Source organism: Numida meleagris, chromosome 7 (assembly GCF_002078875.1).
Source record: "Numida meleagris isolate 19003 breed g44 Domestic line chromosome 7, NumMel1.0, whole genome shotgun sequence".
Lineage (NCBI taxonomy): Eukaryota > Metazoa > Chordata > Aves > Galliformes > Numididae > Numida > Numida meleagris.
The window spans coordinates 12,360,554-12,387,957 of NC_034415.1; the positions used below are offsets into that span (position 1 = coordinate 12,360,554).

Here is a 27,404-nt window from a genome sequence, read left to right on the forward strand (position 1 = left end):
AGGGAGAGATTGTTAGAGAATCCTTCCTGGACATTTCACCCAGCCATGCACAAAACCAAACCAGCTTAAACAGGCAATGTGAACCTAGCATCTTGTTAGTAATAACTTCTTCATGTAAGTTCTTGAGTCTTCTTTTTTCACTCCTCCCCTCTTTTGAGAGTGGGTGGCTGCTATGGTAACTCTGAATTCCCTTCCTGCTGGAAGTACAGGCTTTTTCAGACAATTGTACTGCTAATATTTAGACCTCTCTAGTGTTTGCCTCTGTTGCTTTCTCTGAGTACCTATCAAGATAGACTTAGCAACTGAAATGTTAAATGGCGGCAATATACTTAGTTTTTTTTCTCTACCCTATCCAAATGTGGATGCTTCCAGTGATTCATAACTTATTTTCTTAAGCCTTATAGGTTGATTTATCCCTTGTATACCTGAAACTTCAAAATGAACTACCATAAATCTTTTTCAGAATCTCTACCCAAGGTGGCTGCTGTCTGGGTATCTCCTTAGCTGTCTGTTCAGCTAATCTTAGATCTCTTTTGTGTGTGCATGTGCTAGAGTTAGATTACTAAGTTGAGCGCAGTCAGCATTTGCTTCTTATCAGCATTGTAATTCACCCTTTCTTGGCTGGAACAACATCTGCTGACATGGGTATTAAGCCAAATACTGCAAATTTATTAAGTTGATATAAGTGTATAAGGCACATTTTAATATGCATGAGCTAATGCAGCCTGGATGATTAGAGATACATTTGAATTTATGAAATGATGCATATACTTCCATGGTTTTTGTTTTTTTTTTCCCCACAACCAACACACAGAAATTAGAAATCATGGGTCTTTTTATTGTTAGGATTTCAGAGTGATCTGTGAAGATGTAGTCAATCTATTCCCATGGATTCAAATACGAGACTAGTGACTAACAGTTGTCCTTTGATGTTGCAAATGTAGAGGATTGATCCATTGCTAGCTGTAGTTTAAAACAAATTTTAATTAATCATATAAAACTTTGCATTTTCTTGCTTCATTGGATAGGAAGAATTGACAGCTGACCTATCTGATGCACAGCTTTTGAACTTGATGCTATCAGATACACTTCAGACTTGCTTTAGATTTGTAATGATAGAGAAGCAGGTTTAATGTCTTGATAATTAACATAGTCATTAGGTGTGTAGGCTGTTTTTGTTGCTTTGAACTGGTTGCAACTACAACCTCAGGCAGGGCTAGCAGATACAGCTGACAAATAATTCTTCCCTATCTTCAGAGCTTTTGTTGAGATCTTGATCTTCTGCTTGGCGTGGTTCTTGCTTTTGCCATTCTGCTGCATCACCCTTGCTGTTCAGTGTGTTTCTAAGTCACTGGGAAAGTCGTCGAGGCAGACTGGGTCACAGTGCTGGCAATGTTAACAGTGCCTAGTGTCATTCCTTCATCCTGTCTTAGAGTCTTGAGCTCTTCTGTGAAGACCTTGTTCTTGAAGTGGCTGTATGGGTCCCACTCAGTACGTAGGTGGCAGTGTCATGATGGGCCTCTGGTAGGCTTCGAGTGTTGAGACTTGACAGAATCATCATATAGAATTTCCCTTGTTTTTTTTTTTTTTTAGTTCAAGTTTAAAGGATTCTTTTGGCTGCTTTTCAGGGATTTTCTTTTCAGTATCTGTCTCAATGAGTAAAAGTATCCACTGACACTGATTGTACAGCATATATAATGGTCTTCATCTAACGGAGACATTGGATGCTTTGGGTTGGATAGCTAACTAACATTACAGTTTGATCCAGAGATTTATCTAAAGATCACTGGAGATTTCTTGTCAGTCAGTTCTTTGTTACAATTCAGTTGCTCAAGATTACAGCCTCTGTAGACTGAATCAGTTCTAGTTAATATTTGGATGTATCTTGCAGTCTTGATACATTGGAGAATATCTGTCTCCTCCAGTTGCTTAAAGTTGCATCTGTAAGAAACTCTTTGTGCAACAATTTACAGTAAGTTCCAGCGCTTTTAGAAGTTTATTTACCTTTTGCCAACCCACGCTCTTGACTTTTAAACCCAACTTTTGCCTAATGTTATCAATAATTACTGCAAAACATATGAAAAAAAATGGAGAAGGCTTCAATAGAACTTAAAAAAAAATCTTTTGTGAGAAGTTTTGCTTGCAGTAAGGTTCAAGTAAATTGAGAATAGGACTGTTCTTCGCTCTAGCAATAATTTGACCCAATAGTTATTAATCAAGGGAGCTTTCACATTGTCAGACAGGATTCTGACTAACCATTTAACTTGCTTGTAGTTTGCAGTCCACTACAGCCCACTACTTTTTCAGCTTTTTGATCTCTGAATCTCTCTTTTCTTTTACTCATGATGAGGAATGTTGAAATATGTGCATTTCTAAGGTGGAAGATCTGTAAGTTATCACTTATATTACTTGCTACTACATTATACAAGCAAAACAAAACTTGGAAATGTGTATTTGGAGCTCTGCCTGGGAGGAATCACTGTATAGGCCCCAATCTCCTTTCCACTTGTCACTTATGAGTCATTATTCTCGGCCCACTAACAGACTGGTTTGTCCCTTCGTCAGTTCCCCCGACCATCTGCTTCATGGGGGACCAAAACAGCAAGCATGGAGGGCATCTTCCTCCCCACATCCTGGGAACTCAGTCTAAAGAACCAGATAGGAAAATTAACCTTACTCCTAGTTGGTGTGTCTAGCCTCATGACTAGCTCCACTCTAACCAAGATGGGACTCTGGGACTTGCTGCATGTGTGAGTGCATGTGCATAGCTTTTCTTCCAGAATCAAGAAGAAAACTGCTTAATTATATTTTATTCTCAATGCAGTGCAGATCTTTGACTCAGCTGACTGCATTAATATAGTACTCGAGCGGTAAGTTTAAAAATGGATGTCTGTAAGTCCTGACTTGCAGAATTCTGTTTCCTATGCAAAGCTTTGCAAGTGTATAAACTACCTTTTTCCAGAAGTTTTGCTATACTTTTATTGGTTCTTTAATGAAATGCTGTGCTTAACATTTCAATGGCTGTTCTTTAAAGAAAAAATTAAGAAATAATCTGTGCTGGAAGAACCCTCTGGTTTTTGTTAATAATGAACTGGACATGGCAATCTTGGCTTCATATGTATGAAGGGACTTGGCACATGGAAGGCTTTGTTAGTCACAAGAAGCATGAGTTTCTGCAGTTGTTTCTGCTTGCTGAGTGCTTTGTCTGAGTGAGGATTTGAAGGATGAGCTTGACTCTAAAAAGTGTTTCGGAGAATTTTCTGTAGAGTACTCTTCAGTTTAGTTTTGTATTAAAAACGTTGGAAGTTTGACTGAAGTACTGAAGAATCAATTACTAGTATTTGCATTGCAGTGCATTTTGACTTCATAAAAATTGAGGTCATCTTCTTGGGCGATGACTAGGTGTTATGGATAACTGAAACACATTGCTACTACCTGCCTTAAATAAACAGAGAACTCTCTCTTTAAAGCCTTGCTCAGTCTCCACTAGTGAAAAGCTGTTCATCACATAAGGTACATTGGTGATGTAATGTGTGTGTTGCACAGTATGCTGCTGTGATTTTAAGCCACCTGGTTACATTGTGATTCTTTCTCTCTGCCATGAATATTTCTCTAGTGTTTTGAACAAAATGACTGGCAGATGTTCTTTTCAGACAAGCTCTGACCAGTACTTCCTTCATTTATTTTTATTGATTTGCTATAAGTGTAACTAATCCTGGATCATTGCACTAGCACATAACTTGTTACTGAGCAAATTCAGATGAAATTTCAGACAGTACAAAGGGTTTCCTGTTTGTTAACCAAGAAGGTACCTGTTTGTCAGTGCAGATTCATCTGTTTCCCTTTCTCGTTCAAAGTGGTGACATTACAGGCTTTGACTTTCCAGGGAAACTTCACAAAGAAACCTTAATTCTTCATTTTTAAACTACAGTGCTTTACCTGAACATGAAGCTTAAGGACTTCAGTGGGTTAGCTGCAGAAGCTGCAGAATGTAAATACTCATTTTCCTCAAAAACCTATTTAGTTGAAGTATTATTTTTCAGGGTGGAACTTTAAACTGCCTTAATGCCAATATTTATTACAAGCAAGAGAATGCAAGTTGAGAGTTTTAAAATTGTTTTCTTCCATTGGCCCATCAGAGCTTGGAAAGCACTTGCTTAGTCGCTGCTCTCTAATGCACCTAACCTTGGGGCGAAAGAGCTGCTGCATCTCCATGCATTGCATTTAATCCAATAGTACTTGCAGTCAGTAAGACTGCAAGCAGGGCAAAGGTAGAGATCTCAATTTCTTGGAGGGTGTATAAAAACTCCTACACTTGGGTTGGTTTGTGTGCTGTGGGGAATTGGTACCAAATATCCTCAGTCAGCCTCTGCGAAGTATGGGGATGTATTCGTCAAGCACTGGTTGAAAGTGTTACATTTCTTTTTTAAAAGCAGATGCTGACATCTAGCTCAATATTCATTGCTTTTTGACAAGTTTCTGGCTAATCACATGGAGAAGCTGCACGTGGGGAAGAAAGGCATTTGCTAATAAAACCAAGGGCCTGATGTAGCCCCTGTCAGGATGAGATTTTTTTTATCATTGCCAACACTAGGCAGTGAAAAATTAGTCTCTCTAGTTGCTCTCTGCATAAATAAATAGCTTAATAGGATAGGGTTGTCAAAAAAAAAAGTGTGTGTGTATATATATATATATATGTATATAAATCCCAAGATGCATAGTCTATTTAAACCAAGTTTCTAGTATTCTGTTCACCAATTAGTGGGATGTGTTATACATTGGTATTAAACTTTCTTCTTTTCTACTTTTCAGATGTATATCACCAGCACAGTAAAAGCCAGAGGAACAAGGCTTGCAAAACCTGTTCTGTGTTTGGGCTTAATGTGCTTGGCTTTCCTTACTGGAATCAACAGAGTAGCAGAGTATCGAAATCACTGGTCAGATGTAATAGCAGGATTTATAATTGGAATATCTATAGCAGTATTTTTGGTAAGTGTATATTTGTCACCTTTTTTTGAAGAGTATCAGCATATTAGTTTGTATCTCCTAGCACACATTGGTAGACTTGACTTTTCAGACAAATGTCCAAGAGGTGTTTCTGTTTTTTATAATTATTATTTTCCTTAGATATATTTACATACACTCAGAAATGTCAAATTGAAAAAAGAATTGATCAAATTATCTGCTTTGACTTCCTTATAAACCAAACTTTAACCAGTAGTTTTTTTACATTAAGCCCCACATTGAGCATGTACATATTTCTCAGAATAACATATATTATAATTTGAAGTATCAAGTATTACATGCAATAGAGGGATACCTACACATCACTTAAAGTAGCCCCCTCTGATTTTTCTTCATACTAATTCAAGTTTAAATTGAAATTCTATTTTATCCAGTCAAAAATTCTCGTTTAGTCTTTTCATTTTTCTGCAGTTGTGTTCCAGCTGGATCTTTAGTCCCAGTTATTAATGAGCAGTGTCTGTGTCAGGAAGCTGCCACTAATTGATTAATCACCTCCACCGGTAACTTCAGTGTAAGACTATAGCATAGCGTAGTCATTGCTGTTTAGTGTCTGTAAGTTTGTCTGCCTGGCAGCTTGTATTAGTACTAAATATAACTGATTTTTTTCCCTATGAAAATACTTTTGATATTGATTCTGGGATCTCAAGATCTTAGATCTCAGGACTTCGCTGTGAGTTCACACAGGGATAGCTGAAGTGGGCTTTTTCACTTGTCTGATAAATATGAAGGCAGCTTTAAGTCTCCTTTAAAACATACCTGCTGGTGTTTCCAAATGTTCCTTTCCTGATGATGTCCTGGTTCCGTATTTGGTTGTGTGTTCTTAAGTTTTTTGTATTATGTTTGTGCCCCTAAAATCATAAGAGAGTAGAAAAGTCTGTTCCAGCACTTTTTCTTACATTTTGTGATGTGCACTGCATATAATTCTCTAAGTAGAATGGCATCAAATTTAGTTGTGTTTTAAAGACAATACAATTGGGAAAAACTGCTTTAGTTGAGTGTCTGAAATAGTAGGAACCCACGCCCCCCAAATGAAATATGTCACTTTCCTAAATGCCTGTGCGAGTCTCACTGCTACGCTGCTGCTGCCCTGTGCAAGTTTAGAATTTAGTTCAAATCTGGGGACAACACTTGTCTTCTTGTCCTTCCTTTCTCACTCTCTGCTTGAGAAATTCTTTGCTGGTCAAAACTTACATGGCATTGGCCCTTTGTAAGAACATAAGATTGCCATATATTCCATACATGCTCTGGACATTACTCCTGTATAAGGAAAGGCTGAGTCCTGGGACTGTTGAGCCTGGAGAAGACTGAGGGGAGATCTTATCAATGCTGATAAATTCAGACGGATGGGAGTCAACTGGATAGGGCCAGGCTCTTTTTGGTGCTGACCAGTGACAAGACAAGGGTAATGGACACAAACTGGAACGCTGGAAGTTCCGTATGAACGTGAGGCAAATCTTCTTTACTGTGAGGGTGATGGAGCATTGAAACAGGTTGCCCAGAGAGGCTGTGGAGCTTCCTTCTTTAGAGGTATTAAAAACCTGCCTGGATGCCTACCTGTGTGACCTGCTGTAATGAACCTGCTTTAGCAGGGGAGCTGCACTCAATGATTTCTAGAGGTACTGTCCAGGCCCTGTGATTCTGTGACATTGATTCACGACACTGATGATAATTAGTATTATATTGTTTAGGTTTGGTAATGGATTTGCTTTTAGATAAGAGAGCTTTCTTGTTCTTGGATGATGTATGTATAAAAAAAACTGCTTAAAAATCTTTTGTCTTCTAATATTAATTAAGGATTTCCTGTAAAACATGAACTTCATATTTGTGTATTTCTACTGTAAGCAGTGACTAAAGTTGGTGTCAGTTCTGCCTAATTGTGGATGACAGGATCAAAGCTCAAAAAATAGAGGAGTTGTTCCTTAGCAATTCTGTTTATATTCTAATCCCTTCTAGGTTGTTTGCGTGGTAAATAATTTCAGGGGACGTCAGCCAGAACATGAACATTCTCCTATGGATAATCTGGCCCAGATGCCCATGATCAGCATACCACGAGTAGAAAGCCCTTTAGAAAAGGTAATGTCGAACTTTCTTAAAAATGTTATTAAAAAATGTGATTTTGTAATGCAATATGCTAGCAGTAGTGTCTTGGGCATGCCAAAATGTTCTTCATGAGTAACTACTGCAATGTATTTAATTTTTTTTTTGTTTGTTTCTAGTAGTAAAAAACTGGCTTTGCAAAGATGATGCGGGTGTTAGGCAAAGCTATGTCTGAATAATACTGCAAGCAAGCAGTCACTGAAAAAGATAACATCCAAATAAAGAAAACATTTCAGGCATTTTTACCAGAAGGAAAGTTAGAGCTACAAACACAAAGTTTTAAAGCAATGTTAATTTATAATCACATTCTGTCATTACTTATTAAAATTTCTTCTGTTATGCCCATGCTTGAAGATAGTAAACAAGCCTAAACATTTTAGGTCACCAAAAGTGTGTTTCTATGGCATTCTTTTAAATCCGTATTACTGCTGATATTTTTTCCAGTCAATTGTAAGAATAAATATTTTTAACCACTTCCTAGTCTGTGCTAGTCACTTTAAATTGGCAGAAGTTGTCCTTTAGTAAGAATTGCTGCCAGCAATAGGTTTGTTATTTATTTGCTTGGAGGGAAAGATTTCTTTTCAGAATAATCCAACATGTCTTTTTGAACCAAATGTGTCATAAGGAGGTCACAGTATCATTTGCTTGAACAAGAACAAGTATTTAGATGATGAATGTGTATCTTCAAAATAATCTATTCAGTAAGCTCTCTGTAAAATGTCAAAACAAAACAAGATGTCAGTTGGCTTAGGACATACTATATTAATAAGCATGTCTTATTTATGTGCTAGGCTCTCCTACAATAAAAACCGTTTGCATAGCTCAAAAGCCTTCATAGATCAAAAATGTACAGTCTTTGCAAATTCTGCTTATCAGAGCTCTAGTTTGGCCGCTGAATTTTATTTTATTTTTATTCTGTGGATAAAAATCTGATGTTAACTTAATGTTTCTACCTAATTTGATACCCTCTCATCCATGACAAACAATTTTCTTTTTCTAATACTCAGCATAGGAAAGATGAGGTGATGTGGGGCAAGCTATGGGAGGGAGGCTGCAGAAATAATGTTTGCCATGCTTGATGATGACCGCTACTGATTGTGAACTTCCCCAAACTCTATTATATGGATGGGAGTCCTTCCCTCTGAACCGTCTTTGTTCCTGTGACAGTGGAGGGTAGATGTTTGCTGTGATGGGACTTCTCTTTAGATACTTAAATCAGGGGAATGCCAGCAAGGTGTTACAGCTAGTGAGATCTTAGTGTAGGGGTTCATCTTCCTTTCTGTTGCAAAGTCTTTGTTCTTTCCAGACCGAGAAGATGAGATCGGAAGGTGATTATGTGGAGTATTTGGGAAATGCTTTTCTTCTGTTTCCACCTGCAGAAAGCTTGAACTGGAATTAGCAAATAATTGATGAACAATCTACTTTTATCTGAGTGCTCTAGGTGGTGAGGTGTTTGTTTATTTGTTTAAATGTCTGGTCTAAAGTTTAGTACAGGAGCCAGAACCTATTAAATAAAAGGCACTAGGAATAATACTTACTGGAACTGGGGTCTAAACTGAGCCATTTCGGTAACTACCATCACTACAAGAATTAATAAGCTGGTCTCTGGTTTTTAACTGTTCTCTTATTTTACATTCTTTATTCTCCTCTAGAGAGAAGTGCTAGATGATTTGTGTGCTATGTGTCTTTTGCCTGCTCTAGCCATGCACAAATTACTTTTTGCTACTTCTCAGCTGGTCTGTTAGACAGTCTGAATTCATAAACATTCCTATTTAGCTTATTTTAAATTTGTTTTTCTCTATTCTCAATCTGTAAGCTCCTGTGCCAATATTAAAAACAGATTACTGTCATAGATTAGCTGCTAAGAGTTAACAGATCCTGACTGACTGAAGTTAGGGCTGAAGTGATAGGCTAAGGTAGTGCTGGGATGAAGCAGAGCTGCTCCTCTGTTACCAGTATTTAAAAATAACAACAACATAGGTATTTGGGAGTGAGCAATTCAAAGATGCTGCCCTAAAGAATGACTTCATTAGAAATGCATACCAGATGGGACCTCTCTCTTTGCCATTTTGTTTGAAAATCACTCATTAATGAATAAGCACGTGGTCCATCACACAGTCCTGGAAGCACCTTACTTTGTGTTTCCAGATCTGCTACTCATCTGTTGCAGTGTTTTTTCCTGCTGGAGAACGAATGCGCTTGGTATGCTCTATGTGCTGCCACTGTCTGAGTTCTGGTGGAGGTCAGGAGTCACCTATGAAGTACACTTAAGCAGGGATATGTGTACTTGGAGCATTCTGAGTTGTTATTCTGCTGGTTAATGACAAGGGTAGATCACTATTCGCAGGCCACTTGTTCAGTTGGAGTGCATGCTAATGATTAAGTTGTTCTGCAGAGGTACCCACATTTTATGCCCTCAAATAAAACATAGTTGCAGAGTGTCTCCTTGAAGAACCCTTGCCAGAGCTGGCTCAGCAGTGCAGACTTCAGACTTACTGCTTTCACCTTAACTACATTCATCCTTAGAATTAATGAAAAGAATGAAAGCCAAGAAAAACCTCATCACTCACCCATCTGCTTCTTTTTCTCTTCTGCCTCTGACCTTCATCATCTCTTATAAAGCAATTTGTGTTTGTCAGCTGGCGCTCTGCTGCAGATGGGAGACCTACTTTCCACCACAGTCCAAGTTTTTCTTTTTTCTATCTTTCTTTTATTTATTATTTTTTCTGTTGCAAGAGTTCCTGGGAAATAGGGATATTCTGGGTGGCACTCAGAGAATTTTGAAGTTCAGCATCGTCCAATAGACTCACAAACTTTTTTCCTATTTTGGAGGGGAATCACATCTTATTATTTCATACTGAAGTCACCTGAACTTGGGCAGGGCTTACAGAGGGCTGATACATGTTTTGTAGTGGCTGCTGACCCTGCTAGCCTTTTTCTGAAGGTGTTATAGCTTTGAAAAATCAAATACAAAGGAAATATGAAGCATTTGAGGATGGACTGAAGTAGTAGATAAAATAGGTTATAGAGGTTTATAGAGGTTATAGAGGTTTTAGAAGGAAGTGTTGGGTTAGGATAGGCACTGTAGTTCATCTCCTATAGGATGAGATGTTTTCTATGTCTGATCATCAGGGCTCTGCATCTGCTCAATATTACTTATTTGCACACTGCTCTGTTTAGCTGCTGAGCTGAATTCATCTCTAGAGCCTCTGCCAGATATTCCTTTGCAGTGTTGCTTCTGTCAGCAATGTCCAAGCCATGTCCCCATATGCAGTTTTCTTTATTGCAGTGAGGTTGCTTATATTTCACCAGTGGGACTGACTCTCTAGCTGACTGTGAGTAGAAACAGGTAGTTTACAGTCTTTACCTTTACAAATGGGCCAGCCATGGTAGCGGCGGTTTACTTTGCCTTTTTTTTTTTTCCCTTTTTTTTGAAACACATCTGCTTCTAGGTTTTAATGATTGTAAGAATTTGGAATTTCTTTCAGTGTGACCTTCTTGATGCCTATCATACCAATAACCAGTGACCGTCAGGGCTAATTGTTTCAGAAGTCTTGCTGAGTTTGACACTTGTTCTCTTGTGTACTGCCAAAGGTAATGGTGGAAGTGAAACATTTTAACAACAGTAAATATAGATATAGACATGCATTCCTCTTAAATTTCTGATTGTGTTTTAAGACTGAGGAAGCTTTCTCCCTTCTGTGTTTCAAATGTAATGTTTTTTTCTGTTTACTCCTTGATTGTTCATGAGATATAGAGGTCTTCAGCACTGTGGTACTAAGGAGTTTGTCACTGGTGCGCTGTGTGTGCTGTGGCTGGGCACTGTGGCCTGGTCCCCAGGCTCTCTGGTGAGGCTGATGGCTCGTCACCGAGCTTGCAGGCTGAATGCAAAACATGATATGTTAGATCACTGTGCTATGAGAGAATGGGGGAGAGGGCTTGTGTCTAATTCTGCTGCTCTAAGGTATTTTAGTTGAGAAATATCCAAATACTGTTGTGTTGACGTCCACAAGAGTACACAGGTATTCATACAGGCTGTGTTTTAGCACATGCATGTGTGTTTCCAGCACAGCTTGACTAGAGCCCATGTGCTGACCTGAGCTTATGGGCTGGTTTTCTCATTTCTATGGTCATATTGGTTCACTTAACAATACAGTGTGTTAAAGGAGACACGGTACAACACTGTTTCAATACAAAAAGACACTAAGCAATTTTGTTCCATTGTTAAACACTTGAATTGGCATTCATGCCCTACTCTTCTATTTCAATCTACCTCTATTAGGGGATTATAAAAGAAACATTTGTTTTTTGAAAGCAAAGTGTGATCACAATATCTAACTTTCAAATAAAATAGTATTTAAACATAGAAAAAGGAACAATATATTGTGTGACCTCCTCAAATATGCATGTTGTAGGTGTTAAAGAATCAAGGTATTAGTAACAACCAAGAAGATCCCTTGCAACAAAGTTCCCTCAAAGCACGCCTCATTAGGTTCTTCTCCTGGATCTCAGGAATGGACTGTTTAGACCACCTGCACATAAGGCAATAAACGTATGTGCGCAGGAGCGCACTGAAGTGTTTGTGTCTGGATTTAAAGCAGAGGCAGATGCAGTGTACTGGCAGCGTTCTGTGCAGGTCTGCAATCTTGTAAAAGAGGGCTTTCACTTGAACTCATTTTTTTCTCTAAAAATGTGACTTGTCCAGTAAAAGCATAAAATATGCTTTGCTGAGCAGGAAAATTTTTACAGTAACTAATCTATAGTTACTTTTTGCCTGAAGTACTACGATACTATTTTTTTGTATTAATAAACCCATTGTGTGAAGGACCACAGGCAATTTTCCAAATTCCTGTTCTCAAAATTGGACAAATCTTTATGATGATGACTATTACAAATATTTATAATTGTATTAATGAATGCACAACGGAAAAAAAATCAGATTAAAATATGAAATATATACAGTGAAAGCTGCAAACCAGAAAGAAACTTGATATGGGTTTTTTTTCAATTCTTTAGCATTATGGAATAGCTTGTAAATAGAAATTAATTAAAATCTTAACAGAAGATATACGGATATGGATAATTTTCCCCTGGAAACCTGCACTCAAGGCTTAGCCTTTTAGACTTTCATTTTTCTGCTAGTGGTGTGGGAGCGTGGTTATGAAGCATGCTTTGTTTGCAGTGCTGACACCAAACTGATGTTGTGGGTTTAGAACAAACAATACGAAATCCGAGATGTCTGTCTGTGAAACTGTGTCTGCTGAGCAGACCCTCAGCATGCTCTTCTTCTGAGTGCTGTAGGTGAAATCATTTGCCATGGAGTTGAGAAGCTGAGGTCTTGTGCATACTTTTTGACTTGTCTCTTGCATCTGTGTGAATCTTTGGCTGGTGATGGTTAGTATCTCACACTGAAATTTGTCACAGAGGTACACCATGTTGGTTGTTGGTTTTTTTTGTGAAGTGTCTCAGCAAAGCTTATTTATGGTTTTGACTGAGAAGATAACATATGAAAAAGCATGAATACCCAGACAGTTGCATGAATCAGTATAGGTGATTCTCACCATTAGAAAGTCATTACTTCTGACCTAGTTATGCATCATCTTGCTTAATCCGCTGGAAATGAATCAACAAGTCTTCACAGGAGTCCAAATCAATTGCTCCCCAACTGAGAGCTTAGCATTTCTCCCTGAGGATTTACTGAGGAATGGGGATTTTTCTCTGTGTGATTCTGTTCTGTGTATGTTTCCAAGGACGGTGACCTGCTCACTGTACAGGTATAGCTGGCAGGAGCACCACATTCACTCAAGGAATAGCTATCAAGCCCTGAGTCAATAGCACTTGAAATACTACTTGGTTCTCTGCATCACTGGCAAATGTGTGCCACTTAGGAATATTGTGTAATAGGAAGTAAAATAATTGATTAGAATAAATAATGATCAAAACATATTTTTTCTTCAATTCCCTATTTTTCAACTGTTTTGCTTATTAAAAAAGAGTAATTTTAGTCTGATGCTGGCTTAAATTGTCAGGATAATTTTCAGATCTTAATATTGAAAAATGCCAAACTTTATAATAGCCTCACAGCAACTCCAAACTCACTGAGGTTGCCCAACGCATTCTCTTTCCTTTGCTGAAAGCAGAAGACCAACAACTGAAATGCTTTGAAATACTTGCATTTTATTTTCCAATTAGGAAATCTAATTTTGCTTTTAAGCTTCAGAATCCGAATTTGTAAACAATGACTAATGGCTAATATTGTTTACTGAAAATATATTCACAGAAAAAAGTTGCATGCTGATTATTTTCTTTCCTCATACTTTAAAAAGAGTCTGCGAGCTATGGTTTAATCATTGCTGCTTATTTAAAAAAAATGTTGTTTTGGAGAAAAACGTACATAGATGCATATTGTTTGATGTTCCTCACCTATTATGGCTGTCACAAAATGCATCAAGGACTTTGCTAGAGCTAAAATCCATAGTATACAAAGGAAGAAGGAAAAAAAAAGCTAATCCTCCTGTACCTCATACGGCCATGGCAGAGAGTGAGGAGCAGACATTCCTTTCTGTAGTGTGAAAATTAAAGATGCTCATCTCCTTTCCTCTGGCTCTTTGAAGACTGACAGACAAATATCCCAGCAGATTAAAGAAGAACTGAGAAATGGAAACTTCTGTGGTGGCCGCTGTTTCCCTCCAGCACTTTCTATGGTGTATGGTAAGGAAGTTGCTGAAGGACTTAGAGCACCTTCCCTTAAGCAAGAAAATGGAGACGTATCCCACTCTCTGGGAGTTACCTAGTTCCCACCTTCTCTTCAGCTGTCACCAAACTCCTCTATTACATTCGAGTCTCCCTCTCACAAATGTCAGCAGAGGCATCTGCTTAGGTTAGAGCAAGAAAAAGTTTCAGAGCTCTTTGGGACTCTGCAGTTTTACTACACAGAGGTGTATGTAGTATCCTGAGACACATCTTTGTGTTCGTAAGGATTGTCCTGGTGAAGGGAACAGGAAGTTAGCATTGCAAGTGAAGAGAACACTAGTGATTCAGAAGAAGAAATTTGGAACATAAGTTCTCAACTGCTGAATGCCATTTTGTCATACCATGTCACTTCTTGCTTCTATGCCATCAAGCTCATAGGGAGCAATTCATCTTTTTAGAAAAGATGCAACATTAAAATTAACACCAAAATAGAACATTATAGCCTGCTAGAAACTGTCCTTTTCATTTTCTGCTTTAAACTGAGAATAAGAGAGGAATAAAATTACAGCAAGTTCAATTTTTCACATTATTTTGAAAATACATATAAAACTAAAATATTGTTCAGCTATCACATCTTAGTGCTTTGTTCAGTGTAGTTATATGCAGTCATCCAGCATTTGATGAGAATTTGCTGTAGGAGTGAGAACACTACAATGAAAACCAGCTTTATTTACATTAGCCTGCAATACACTGCAAGCATGAGGCTGTCACTAAAGCAGAAGATGCAACAGTTTTCACAATGGTGACTGATGTCTACATGTGTGGTTTCTGGGTTTTTATTTGTTTGTTTTTCCTTTAACTTGTAGAACCACATCACGGCCTTTGCAGAAGTCACATGATGTTGACGCTGATGTATATTCACTCCATTGGACTTCATCTCTTTTCACAGCCCACTCACGATAATTGCAGTGTAACAAAACCAAGAAATTTTTAAAGTCCTCTTTCTGACTTGATTTTTACATCATTAAAATGATACCTACATTTTGAAGATTTCTTAAATATTAGAACGTCACTTTACTTTCTAGCAAATATATTAACTGTTTACTTTTTGATGGAATGGGACGAACTAAGCACTAATTACCTTTATCTGACACTACCCTCTATTTTGGCTTCTTGTTGTTTTTTAATGGTTCATGTACCTATTCCAGCAGTACTCCATATGTTGATTTGAAATTGATTTTTAAAATTTGCATTTTTAATTCAGCATGAATTTGTTTCAATTTGAGGCAGTTTTAGTGTATAAAAACTAGAAAAATATTACCTTCTGTATGAAAATGCTGTTTGCACATTGTATTACGCTGTATTCCATGTAAGATATCATTCAAACAATGTTATATGTAAAACTGGTGCTTCTGCTTTTGAAGAGAAAAAAATGCCAATTTTTACTGTAATAAGTATTGTATCATAATTAAAAGTTTATTTATTTGGATATTTTCCTGACATAATTGTAGTTGAATTGTTGATTTGTAGTTCTTGAATGTCTTGAATGATATATATGTATCTAGGTTAAAAGAAATGAAAATAATATAGAATTTTTGATCATCGATATATTCTTTATTACTAATGCTATCCCATGAAAGGTTAAGGGCTCCATTCTTAGCTCAGCATATCCAGTGGGAAGCTCTGCTATCACAGATCATTTAAACAAGATATTGAAGGAGCCCTGTATCTTCTCCTTGTATTTCTTGTGCACCCAGATATTGTGCTGGGAGAGTGGGCTGCTAAGTCAGGAAGAGGGTCACTGACATAGTGAGGAAAAGTGCACATGTGTTTCTGTCCTTCTGTTGGAGCATTTATAGAAAATAAGCAATGGCTGCATTAATTTACTTCAACTGGAGTGGCTGAGACAGGCAGAATTTATCTCTAGGAATCTATCTGTCCCTGTTTCATTTTCAGGGCCATATTCTTGCAAAAAAATCCTCTGTCAGTTTCTACGTTGCTGACAGGATTTTTTCCTTCAACATCAAGTGATGTTCTCGTATCGCTGTTATCACTGTGAAAAATCAAATTGAGCCTCCCCTTCAAAAGACAGCCTCACTGACTATTCATAGTGAAGTATTGTAGATGCTGAAGATACTCTTAACTGCCAGAATGTTTTCCTCTGGCAACCACAGTTGCAACGCTAGCACTACAGACACATTTAGGATAGAGAAGTTCAGTGTGGTCTGTTGAAACGAGTATAGAATTCAAGGCCTTAAGTTTTCCATAATTCAGTGCATTTCCTCTGCATTAATCATTGGTAGAAGATATTTAAAACATAACTGTAGAATTGGATATATATTTTTCTATGTTGAATTTTAATGCATTCCTGCATAGTTGTCCATGCATTTTCATTTTAACTTTTCACTAAATGCAACTACCTAAATATTGCTTGGCAAGCAGGGCAAGGCCAAGTCTTCTTTGAGTGCAGTAGAGCAGTATATCCCACGAAGTCATCATACTAAGCTGAGAATTAGAGAATAAAGAAATACGTCGGTGGTGGAAAAAGTCATAGAATAGAGCCCTTAGCTACAATAGTGTTATTTAGGTGACTGAAAATCCACCTTTATTAGGCTACCAGCTGTGTTTACAAAATTGTAGTAGGTCCAAAGTTTGTATCACCATGTTAGGAACACCTACCCTTCTCTTATTAGTATAGCTTTTTAGGGTCCAAGGTACTAATGATCTCTGTGTGTAGATTTAAAAGAAATCCTCACTCATTTTTGCATGGTAGCAAATCTACATTTTTTTAATATCTGATTTATAAGATTACCAAGAGATTCTTTTATGTTAAAAGAGATGACTCTTTTCCACTGTACTGTATATCATCAACTTGTAACTGGTCTCTTTCTCTCTCAGGATCTTTCCCAGTCAAATATTTGGGTTAAATTTATCCTATTATCTCTGTGAACCAGCAGTGAGAAAACAAAAAGAGAGACACTCTGCTGTATAATGTATTTTTAAATAAAATAATTTTTCAATCATATGCAGTGTATTTATTTTAGATATTTGCTCTAGACATATGTTCATAGCTTACGTACAATGAAATGATGATTTTAAAAGTCAGCTGTGATTGGTGATGTATTTTCATAATTAACCAGGAGTTCCCAGTTACCTTCCTTTAGAGATTGTTCTGGTGAAATTGAAAAGCAGGAGTGGAAGAGCTATATTGCAGAAGTGTCTGCTGCCTGTTGGTGAAGGACTCTCTCCAGGACATGGGCAGGTCAAGCTCCAGATCCTGCCTTGAGTGATTGGTAGAAGAGGCAAGAGTTTACCTCTCCCACGGTTGCAGTGGCTCCACTGCCGTTGAGCTTGAGCATTCACTCTTCCCTTCTGGACTTTCAGTAGGAACACTGTGTCAAAACAAAAGTAAGTTGGTATTTCCTAACATGGCTTTTTGATGGTTGCTTTTTAGAAAAATCCCAGTGAAGAAAACAAGCATCATCCCTTGCTCAGATAAGATTCTAGCTTAGAGTGGTTCCCAGTAAAAATTTGGTGTTTGAACTATTTCAGCGGGTTAGTTTGAATGCATCTGTTTCTATGATCATTGTGAACATTTTGTCTTCATGATCGTTAGGGACCTTTCTATATGTACTTCGGTGAAACAGCTCCCCTCTATTTATAAATAAGATAAGCATCTCTAATGCTATATGCTGCTGTGTTCCTAAAAGAAGAATTCATAAGGCATATGGGGACACCAGCTGGGCTCATCTCCATACCATTTTAGATTCCCTTATACATATTCTGTTGTTTGTTCGTAATCATGGACTGCATAAGACATACGGCAATAGCATCTGGGCTCACATCTTTTCAGCTTTTAAAAATGTTCGTTTTAACAATATGTATTAAAAGAGGATAATGTTGCTATTTTTCAGCTGCAATTTTCTTTGTTGTTTGCTGTTGCCTTCTAATTTTGTTGCTGTCCAAGATCACAAGTGTGACAGTCCATTTGCATGTTGTTGTGTTAGCAGGGAGCTTTTTATAGTCTTCTGAAGTCCAATTTTGGTATTTCTGAGCCTTGCCATGCTGAAAGGAAAGTGCAGTACATTTTAGGAACAGCCAAACGGAGTCTGTTTTGAGCAAATACGTCCCTTGCCATCTGCATTGCCTTGGCGTCAGGGATGCTCAGGAGTGTTTGCAGGCAGGAGGGCTGAGGGCTGGGATGGGGGAGCAGGCCTCCTCAACTCCTTTGGGTTCCTGCAGCCTCTCTCAAGTGCACCAAGAGGTCTGTCTCTGACAGCTTGCTTGACCTGAGTGCCAGGCTTTCCTGCCACACCCCAGCACCTGTCATCTCCCCTCAGATACCTCTGACAATATGGACAGATCAGGCAAGATAGCAGCCCTCACCTGACATGCTACATGAATGTGACTGCAGCTGGAGCCAGTGGCTGCTGTTTTCTCTTGGACAAGCAGAAGAACAAATGAGTGGGGTCCCGTCATGACTTCATTTCTTCAGACTTTTCTCTAGGTCTTTCAGCTTTCAGGGACTTCCACAAAGGAAAGTAGTAAAGGAAAGCTTGGCAGATGGATTGTCCTGCATTGTCCCCTGTGTGGATGAGTCCTAAGCCTCTTATTTTCTCAGAGGAGTTCTGCTGTTCTAATATCTTCCCTTAGTGACTATAGCCAAAATGTGTGGTAACCTGCCTCCTGAAGTGATCTCATCAGCAGAATAATCATCATGATATTAAGCAGCTGCTGGTGGCTTTCTTGGTGAGGTTTAAAGCTCTGCCCTGGTGGTTGGAATAGAACTGAGTATAGCTTTCTGGGATCACCTGTGAGGCTGCTGAATCTGCCGTCTGAGATGGGGCTTTAGGAAAGACCCCAGCAAGGTCTTTAGTCCCATAAACCGAATTCTGTGTTCTCATTTGACACCATTCAGATATAAATAAATAATAAGAAACCAAACCCTTCTTCTGGCAAATCTCTTCCTAAATAAAAGTTACACAGAAATACATATTCTCTGTATCTGTAGGGATCTTGTGGTATTGCTGACACTCAAAAATTTCAGGTAGATTTGCTGTGTTTTTCTAATAAAAAATCTCAATTTTGGCATTTCTACATTTTTGAAATACTGCAGAAGGTAACTGCTGTTCTTAGTCTGCTGTTTATGCTAAGAAATTCTCTGCTGCTTCATCCTCTTTTGCCACTGTTTCTTAAGGAAGCAGCTACTATTCCTTCCTTAGCAACCTCTATTTATGCAATAGCAACTGGCAATTTAAAGATATCTATTCAGATTTTCTAAGAATAAGTCCGATGCAATAAAAAAAGAATGAAATGCTCATTTAGGAAAACAAAACAAAAGCCCTTTTGGCTCTCACTCGAGGCAGAGGGTTTGAAGCTAGTCCTAGCAGGCGTAAAACAAGACCCTTGCCTTTTGACAGTACTTGCAAAGTTGTCACGACAATGCAATAGGTTATTTTTAATACCCTGTTTTTCTCAGAACACTATTAAGATGTAGTCTTGGAGCATGTTGTTTTCCAGAGAGTAACAGAGAATGTCCTTGTTTGCATTATGTTTGTTCCACAGAGTCTTGCTCTAAGGAGGTGAAACCCTGTGCAGAACAGGAGGAACAGAAATACTAAACAAAATATGTATTATCAGTAGAGGGTGAGAGCTTTTCCGCTCTGAGTCTTTTTCGGAAGTAAACCAAGTGAATAGGAACTTAGCTGATAATGTGACAGTTCTGCTGTCCTGTGTCTCGTATGGGAATATTCTCCACTTATAATGTATACATTTCTGTCAACTAACGTTTTTCCTATGAGAACAAATACAAGGTGTTTGATCTTCAGTTCTTTGTGAGGTTAAAAGAAGCTGGTACTTCCATGACACTAGACACTAGGCTGCTGCTTTTTATTTGCTGCCTGATGATCTGCTTTCTCAGCATATTTAAAATAAAAGGGCTGCATTCTGCTTTTGGAATGGAATTTTTCTTCAGGAATCTGGTGACCTATGTGCTGAGGTTAAGAAAATCTCTCTCCTGTATGATTTATTTTTAAAATTGAGATTGAAAAACATTTCTTCTGTTTAATGCTATAAAACTGAAAGTAGAAGCTGCTCATAGTTGAGAGAAAGGGTTGCCTACAGGCTTGAAAGGAAGAGCCGGCTTCTACTAGCCTTGAGCACCGCAAGGTTTCAGTCACCTACAAGGCTCTTTGTGGCATCCTTAATCTCAGGTGGTTTGATTTACAAACGTAGCACTTCAGTATGATTGTTGTTTCATTTGGAAAGAAGACTGGTGATAAGCATACATGACAACACAAAAGGAAATAGTATTTAATCTTATGTCTTCATCCTCATTGGCCTTCAGTATATGCTCCTTCTATTATACGGCTCTGTGCTCTGTCTTCACTTCTTCATTCTGCTTCTGGCATCTGTCTTTCTCATTAGGTGTTGCATAGCACTGTGTCACATTGTGTAGTAACCAACAAGTGCAGACCTTACAGATAATGGTCCAACGGTTGTGTTACAGGCACAAATACGGCCTGAATTTGTCACAACAGCCACAAACTAATGGGATGGCAAAGTTGTACAGGGCCACGTGTATTATGCCTTCTGCAATCTAGCAGAAAAAAATCGTCAAGAAAGGCCTACATAATGCGCAGTCTATTCTTGTTTGTGCAGCTCTTGGTGAGAATCACGGGTCTTGTTCCAGTTTTAAATAGGAGACTATAGTCTCTATAATAGGAGAGATAGTAAGGGGTGTAACGGGCAGTTTTACAACTTTTTATTTGTTACAATTCAGACCATATGTTTGCTCATTCTTGCAAATACATGTGATATTTGGAAGCAAAACTCCAGATATGATGAATGGCTCTTTCCAAAAGAAAGCTTCTTATGTGGAGCTACTCCAAGAAAATCACCAGACCGTTGAAGATGTACAAGAGACAACAGACAAACCCCAAACATCATTCCTCCCTTTCAGCCTCCTTTTGTCCTTCTGATTTGAGAGGTCCCTGTTTGAAACCCACACCCCACCCAGGTCACAGGCTTTCAGTTAGAGCTCCAGCGTAGGCCACCAGATGTGAATCCAGCACCTCCTCTCCTGCACATCTCTCCTCTCCCCAAGACACTACTCCACCCTGCACTCACGGGCTGCTAGCAAGGCTCCAAACACAGCTTTTGCATTAGCTGTGAGGACAACACAGGACAGCTACAGCTTCCTCTGTCACTGCTCAGCTGGAGCTGAGCCTTCCTCCCTCCCACTAGGGAAAAAGGGATACCTGATGTTTGCAGCAAGACAAGCAGACTGTGGGAGACCAGGTCTTAGTTACTGATGAGTATTTGCGCGTTTGTATTGTTACACTTGTATTACTCTTCCTGATAGACATAGTTGTGACAGGAGGCTGCAAACTTGCGCAGATCACTGGCTAGCCCTAGAACAGGGAAATGCTCTTTCACCTGCCAGATGGAGACTGGATTTAGCATTTGAATTTATCAGCTGTTTCTCTCAGAAGCTTTAAGATGTCCTGGCATAGTCCGCTTCCAGAACAGTATGTTACCAGAGTAGGCTTTCAGTGTATTGTTTCTTATTCCTTGAGTAAGAGATAGATGTGATTTCCATTAATTCTCTGTAACAGATGCTGTCCTTTTAAATATATGTGCCTGTTTCTTATTCTTGATTACTTTTTGAACTTACTCATTCTTCCATATTGGGCTTTTATTGCTGTTATTACCAGATGGCATAAAGAGCTTTGTGTCATACGTTAATCTAGCTTTAAAAATTTTCCATTTCCCTTCAGTGTCTCTTCTGAGTTTTATGCTTCAGCAGCATTTGGTGTTGGTTTGCAGGTCAACATTTGTCTTAAAATATATAGTGAACAAATAGCTTTGCTGTCCACATGTAACATCTAGGCTCTTGTCTCCCTCTGGCAGTGGTGGAACTCAGAAGTTCTGTTGTTTTGCATGTGATTGAAAATGAGTTCTGTTTTCAGTGCAGAGGTACAGGCAAAGAGAAGTGTGAGACTTGCTAAAAGCAGGGAGAGCCCTCCCTGTCCTGGCAGCAGTGTCCACATGTCTCTCTTTGCATTTTCTCAGTGTCTTTGTGGCTCTCCTGGTGCAGTCACGCAGACAGAGGAAGCTCAGCCACAGGCAGGAATGATCCTTTCGGAGTCCTCTTCTCCTGTTCAAAATGATGGCCAGAGTGACAGCTGTATTGTGCTGTTCCAAATACTTCTGTATCTTTATCAGAATTAAGTAATGTCAAAAACACAGAGGTTGCCTAATGCTTTTTAATTTTCTGTTGTCTAACTCTTCATGCAAACATGCATTGTGATGGTTTATCAGTGCATGTATCGTCATATCTGTTTTCACATCCATTCTTCAGATACAAATGTTCATGTTTTTACTAAGGAGGGAAAACAATATTGATTCTCTTCCCTTGTTTTACTCCCATCCTGTGGTGACTCCCTTGTTACTGTTAGTCACTGTGACTTCAGTTGCATTTCAACAAAGAGCAGTACACATCAGCAGTAGTACTTGTTATGACTGAGTTTGCCTTCTTACTACATATTTGGCTACAAGTGTGATGTGATTTGTATCTGTTAGACTGTGTAGATTCTTTGCAAAATTGTCTGTATCTGGATCTGTAAGCAACCTCATTAAATTGAGGTTTCACCACAAATGGAACCTTTAAATATCAACCAAAATCTTTGGTAGACATGTTTATCTGTGCCACTGCTGTGCACAGTGTCTGCAGACATGGAGCTGTGGACATGCCTCTGAGATGCTGCAGCCAATATGTGCACATGAAAGGACAGGCCAGAATGCATGAGCATCTTGTCATGCTGCAAAATGGTGATGCTGTAAAAAGGATCATGCGTGAAAACAGTAAAAGGAGAGAGAAAGAAATTTAGCTAAAGATATTAAGAGCTATTCTGACATTAAGATAAGATTCTAATTGTGCACTGAAATTAAGAAAAACAAATGAAAGCTTAGGAGAAATCACAAAAAGCTTTCCAAATATTTTCTCGAAGAAACCATATAAATGCAAAGAAATGCAAATAGACTTCTGCAATTTCTATTTACACTAAGCATTTTCCTTTACCATCCTGTGCAGAAAATTGCAGTCTGTCATCAGTGTACAAAAGTATAAATTGACTATATTTACAGTATTTATGTATTAGGGATTTGTTTTCTGACCTGCTGTTGCCTGAATGGAGTCCATCATGCTATGTACAATCAAGTAGGGCTTTGCTGGATATGGGTGTGATGCTGGGACTTCTGATATCTGCTAGATAAAAAGTAGCTTCAGGGCTGGAGATGATGGGTAGATAATCCTTCATTTGCTGACTCTTATCGCACAGAATTGCTCCAGCAAAGAGAGATTATAGCCAAAGCACTGAATTTCCTACCTTAGCAAGAGAAACTGCCACTGCTGGTGATAACAATATAGTTTCTAATTACAGCAGTTGAGAAGCTTTTAGATAAATGAACAAGCAATTTAAGTGGAATTTGACTCTAACAGTCTTAATGTTTCTCACTGCTCATTTGTTTCTGAAGAGATCTAGAAGAAGGATTTGCGAGGCGGAGGGGACCTGAGGAAAGTAGTTCTACAGCTGCACAAGTGCTAACTGAGCATTTCAAGTAACAAGGTAGGTACTCAGCCTTATGAGCCTTTGTAAGTGTGAGAAATTGCTATCAGAGCATCCACAGTGGTGATCTATTAATGCAAGTGGTCATTGTGGTATCTAAATGGCAGGTGATTTTGACTTGCTGGATGTTGACCAACACGACCGCCTAAATAATAGGAACATATTGCAGTTTGACTACTTTTTCAACCAAAACAGCTACTTTGACTCTTATGCATTCATGTTGATAGACAATGGCCTTGTCCCTTGGCTGGTCTTCCCTGATTCTGGTGAAATACTGCTCAACACCCCAGGGAATCAAACACTAAGAAACTTTCTCTTTTCAGTAGCAAAAAAGCAGCTCTTGGAAGCGAACACTGCTCTTGTCTTCATTTCTCTATTCAGCTTTTTCATGTCTCAGCTACTATCAAAGAAGCAGGACATTTCAGCAAAAATGAGAACTGAGCCCACACTTTTCTTCCCCTATTCTTCAAAAATGGTGCTGTAAAGGTCACCTTTGGTGCAGATGTAAGTTTTCAGCAATGTCTTTTCCTTTTCTAAATGGAGTTTAGTCTGAGTTTCAGACCAAGATCCTAGCCATTTTGATGAGAAGATCTGTAGTACACTTCGTGTTCTGGCTAGACTCCAAGTATATTCTGCCTGGCTTAATTTACTCTGTGCTGCCAACTGAATGACATCGTTTTCTCTCCCTCTTCTCCCCTTTGGTATCATGTTGCTGTGCACCACTAAAGCAGCTAATCTAAGACAGTCACTGGGCAAAAATGGTGATGGCTAAAGTGCTTTCATGAGCTCAGTACCCAGTGATGCTGTACTGGATCAGGGCTCACTAGCTCAAGGGATGTTGTTACCAAGGTCCTTAGATTACTTTCACAAGAGTGATAGATGCAGAATCTGTGTCCAGACTGCTATTTGAGCATGAAATTTGTCTCATGTTTTCCGTGTTTGGAAACGCTTTCCTGAACCATGAAGGAGAACTGTGAGGAGAAATATTAACAATAAAGCTCCATTTGTGGGGAAAGAGAGCCATACATTCATTTAAAAAAGCAGCTAGTAGCTTCCTGTATTTCATACTTGCATATTCTGCAGCCTACTTAGCAGCACCTTTCCAGGTTTGGTTGAAATCTGCTGGAGATTGGTGGCTAAGATTTCTCCCACCTTGGTTTCAGTCTTACTTTGGAAAATAGAATTAACTGAAGGATAGTGAAATAAAGACGTAAAATGAAATATGTACTGTTGTGAAAACATAAGGGGGAGGAGAGAGAGTACAGAATTGGGAATATTGAAAGTGTGTTTTATGCAGGACATTTGGTCTGGAAAGCTCTATATATGAAAATTAGTAGCCTCTGCTTTAAATGTCCTTATAGAAAAATCGCATTCAAATTCCTATCTTGTATGGAATTGTGCTTTTATTATTTTGCAAACTCAGAAGTTCTCTAAGCACTTATTAGAAGTTGTTACTTCTAAATGTGTATGATTTTACTTATTAGTTATTTTTATGCCAATGGATCTGTTTTCCATTACTCTGTTCTTGTATTTTGCCTGAACAGATGTTAGTAGAACTATATTCGTAGAGCTAGCACAGCTGTCTTGGGCTTTTCTAAACTCTTGGTAGCCATTTTACCTTCTTTCAGCATGTTTAGGCCAAAGTTTTCAAAGGCATTTTAACACCTGAAAGTTAGTATTTTTTTCAAAGGTATTAACTGCCCATGTCCAAATGAATGAAACTGTGTGTGGATGGAGCAGTTAATATTAAGCTGAACGCTTGGATCTGGGCTTTATGTGCTGGCAGTTATGAGCTGATACTGGAATGACTTTACCAACATCAACTTGAAAGATGATTTCACTTAGTTTTTTGGCTCTACACAGAGAAATATGATTGCATAGGATGCTGAGCTATGGAAATAAATTATTGAGGACAGATAGAGCAAAGGGCTTCCATGCATTCTGAGGAGCTCAACTTGAGATTTTGGATATATCCCAAACCCTTGATGAGCTCATTGGATACAGCCAGCGTGGGCTGAAGGCAATGAGAACCACATCACTGACTTAGTGGGGGCAGAGGCAACCCAAACAATCCATGCAGAACAGATTATCCTGGAAAGGTTCCCAGGAATGAAGAGCGTAAAAACAGAGATTATACCTTGTTCCAGCAGTGCAGTGTAAAAATGGGCAGTTCTTCAGGAGGCCTTTGGGCCAATAAAAGGTGCCTATATACTGTAGCTGGGGAATTTGCTAAAGAGTCTCTAGAAATGTCAAAACTCTTTAGCTTGCAGTGGGAGGTAGGCAGATTAACTTTTAGGTGCCTTTGAAAAGCAGTTTGTACTGTTCTTCTGAGAATTTTAAGTGGAAGCATCATGGATTCCGTAGAACCCTTACTGACATGGCAGCTTCTAGATTTCTTGAATCTTTTAAACCCTATATTGGAATACTGCCTGTGAAGTAAAGAAATCTTCCTTTTGCCTGTACTATGTATTGGGATATTTCCCCCTCTTACAGTGCAGCAGGAAAGAGGCAGGAAACCTTGTGCTGCAGTGTACTTAGTTTGAGCTACTTAGCAATATTTCTGCTCCTCATTGTCTTTGAATAAACTACAAAGAGTTCAGCAACAGAGCTTAATTTTCCTTTGATGTTGCTTTGAAACTTACAGTTTAGGTAGACCAATATCTTTTGGAAGGAAGAGAGAGAAGAAGTTGAAAGAGCTGAATGTCTGTTCGGCATGTAGGCTGAAGGCTGGATACATATATATATATATATATATATGTAAGTAAATGTGTATTATCTATGGAAACCTGTGCAAGTCAGTGGGAAGTGAAAGCCTGTTACTCATCCCACATCCAGGAGGAGTTACCATAGGATGGATGGCCCTTTGGAGGACAGAGAGTCCTTGGTGCTTGAATTACTCACAAAAACATTGCAGCATGATCATTCACATTTTCCCAGTGTCACCATTTTTTTCTTAGCGGTGATACAAAGCAAAAGCTGATTTCCAGAGCTAGATTTGTAGCTTTTGTGATGCTGCAGAAAAAGTAATATTTAATCTGCTTTGGAGCACAAACTGGATTTTGACTATCCTATCAGTTTCCCATTCTTCTTGAATGGTTGTCATATGCCATCATGATTCAGTAATGCAAAACAAGCTTTCCTCACATTTTAGAAATACATACCTAGAAGTAATTTGGTTAAACGAGGTCCCCACGATTAGTTCTTGAGAGCCATGTTTCAGCACAAGGGAAATTTGTCAAGTTACAAACCATGGAGAAAAAAAACCAAAATGAAAATGCTGTCAGGCATTAACTGTGAAAGCACCAATGATTCTGCTATAATAACTTTATCTTTGTGCCTGCAAGGACTCTTCTAATAGAAAAAAATTGTGATTATGACATATTATGGCATTTCCACCATTATTTAATTACGGAACAATACTCCTATGTTAGAAAAAGAATGTGTGCTTGCATGCAAGCATGAGAATGTTTCTCTGATACTCAGGTATTCGTTTAAATAGCAGTTTTATAGTCCTTGCCACCAGTCATTCACAGAAACGAGCAAGCTATAGTTTTAAATGTATTTGTGATTATTTATGCTTCTTTGTGAAAACAATTGAGCATTTTATTTATAGAACCCTGTAGTGATTACACTTAAAAAGAACCAAATCACACAAAAGCAGAGCATCCTCTATAGTGTAATTAATACAAAGAAATTCCTTTTGAGATCAGCTTTTGTCATTTTTTTTCAGGTAACATATCAACCCCCATAAACTTTGTTAAAGTATCATGACTGCAGAATTATCCTGGTTACCCTTTTCTCGTTTCTGTCCAACCTGCCCACAGTGTTGTAATTCAATACCAGAAATATACAATATTTCTATTTTATTTGATCATGTGTACACATTTAAAATAATGCTGCAGCAGTGCTCCAGTGCTCATAGATGATTCAATGCAGTGCTCCAAAGTGTACTTGCAATTC

At 38.5% G+C, this 27,404-nt stretch overlaps 1 protein-coding gene across 16 annotated transcripts in view; it reads left to right on the forward strand.

Moving 5' to 3' along the window:
- Nucleotides 1-27,404, forward strand: part of PLPPR5 (phospholipid phosphatase related 5) — a 212,529-nt gene that overhangs the window by 152,916 nt on the left and 32,209 nt on the right. For 9 of the 16 annotated variants that reach the window (XM_021404620.1, XM_021404631.1, XM_021404627.1 and 6 more), the window contains 4 exons: nucleotides 4,813-4,989; nucleotides 6,979-7,098; nucleotides 13,737-13,833; nucleotides 14,682-16,838. In XM_021404620.1, the coding sequence (XP_021260295.1) occupies nucleotides 4,813-4,989; nucleotides 6,979-7,098; nucleotides 13,737-13,833; nucleotides 14,682-14,809 (522 nt within the window). In that variant the 3' untranslated portion in view covers nucleotides 14,810-16,838. Of the gene's footprint in view, nucleotides 1-4,812; nucleotides 4,990-6,978; nucleotides 7,099-13,736; nucleotides 13,834-14,681; nucleotides 16,839-23,352; nucleotides 23,445-26,088; nucleotides 26,165-27,404 lie in introns of those variants that run through there. The other 7 variants (XM_021404630.1, XM_021404633.1, XM_021404634.1 and 4 more) reach the window with 4 other exon arrangements.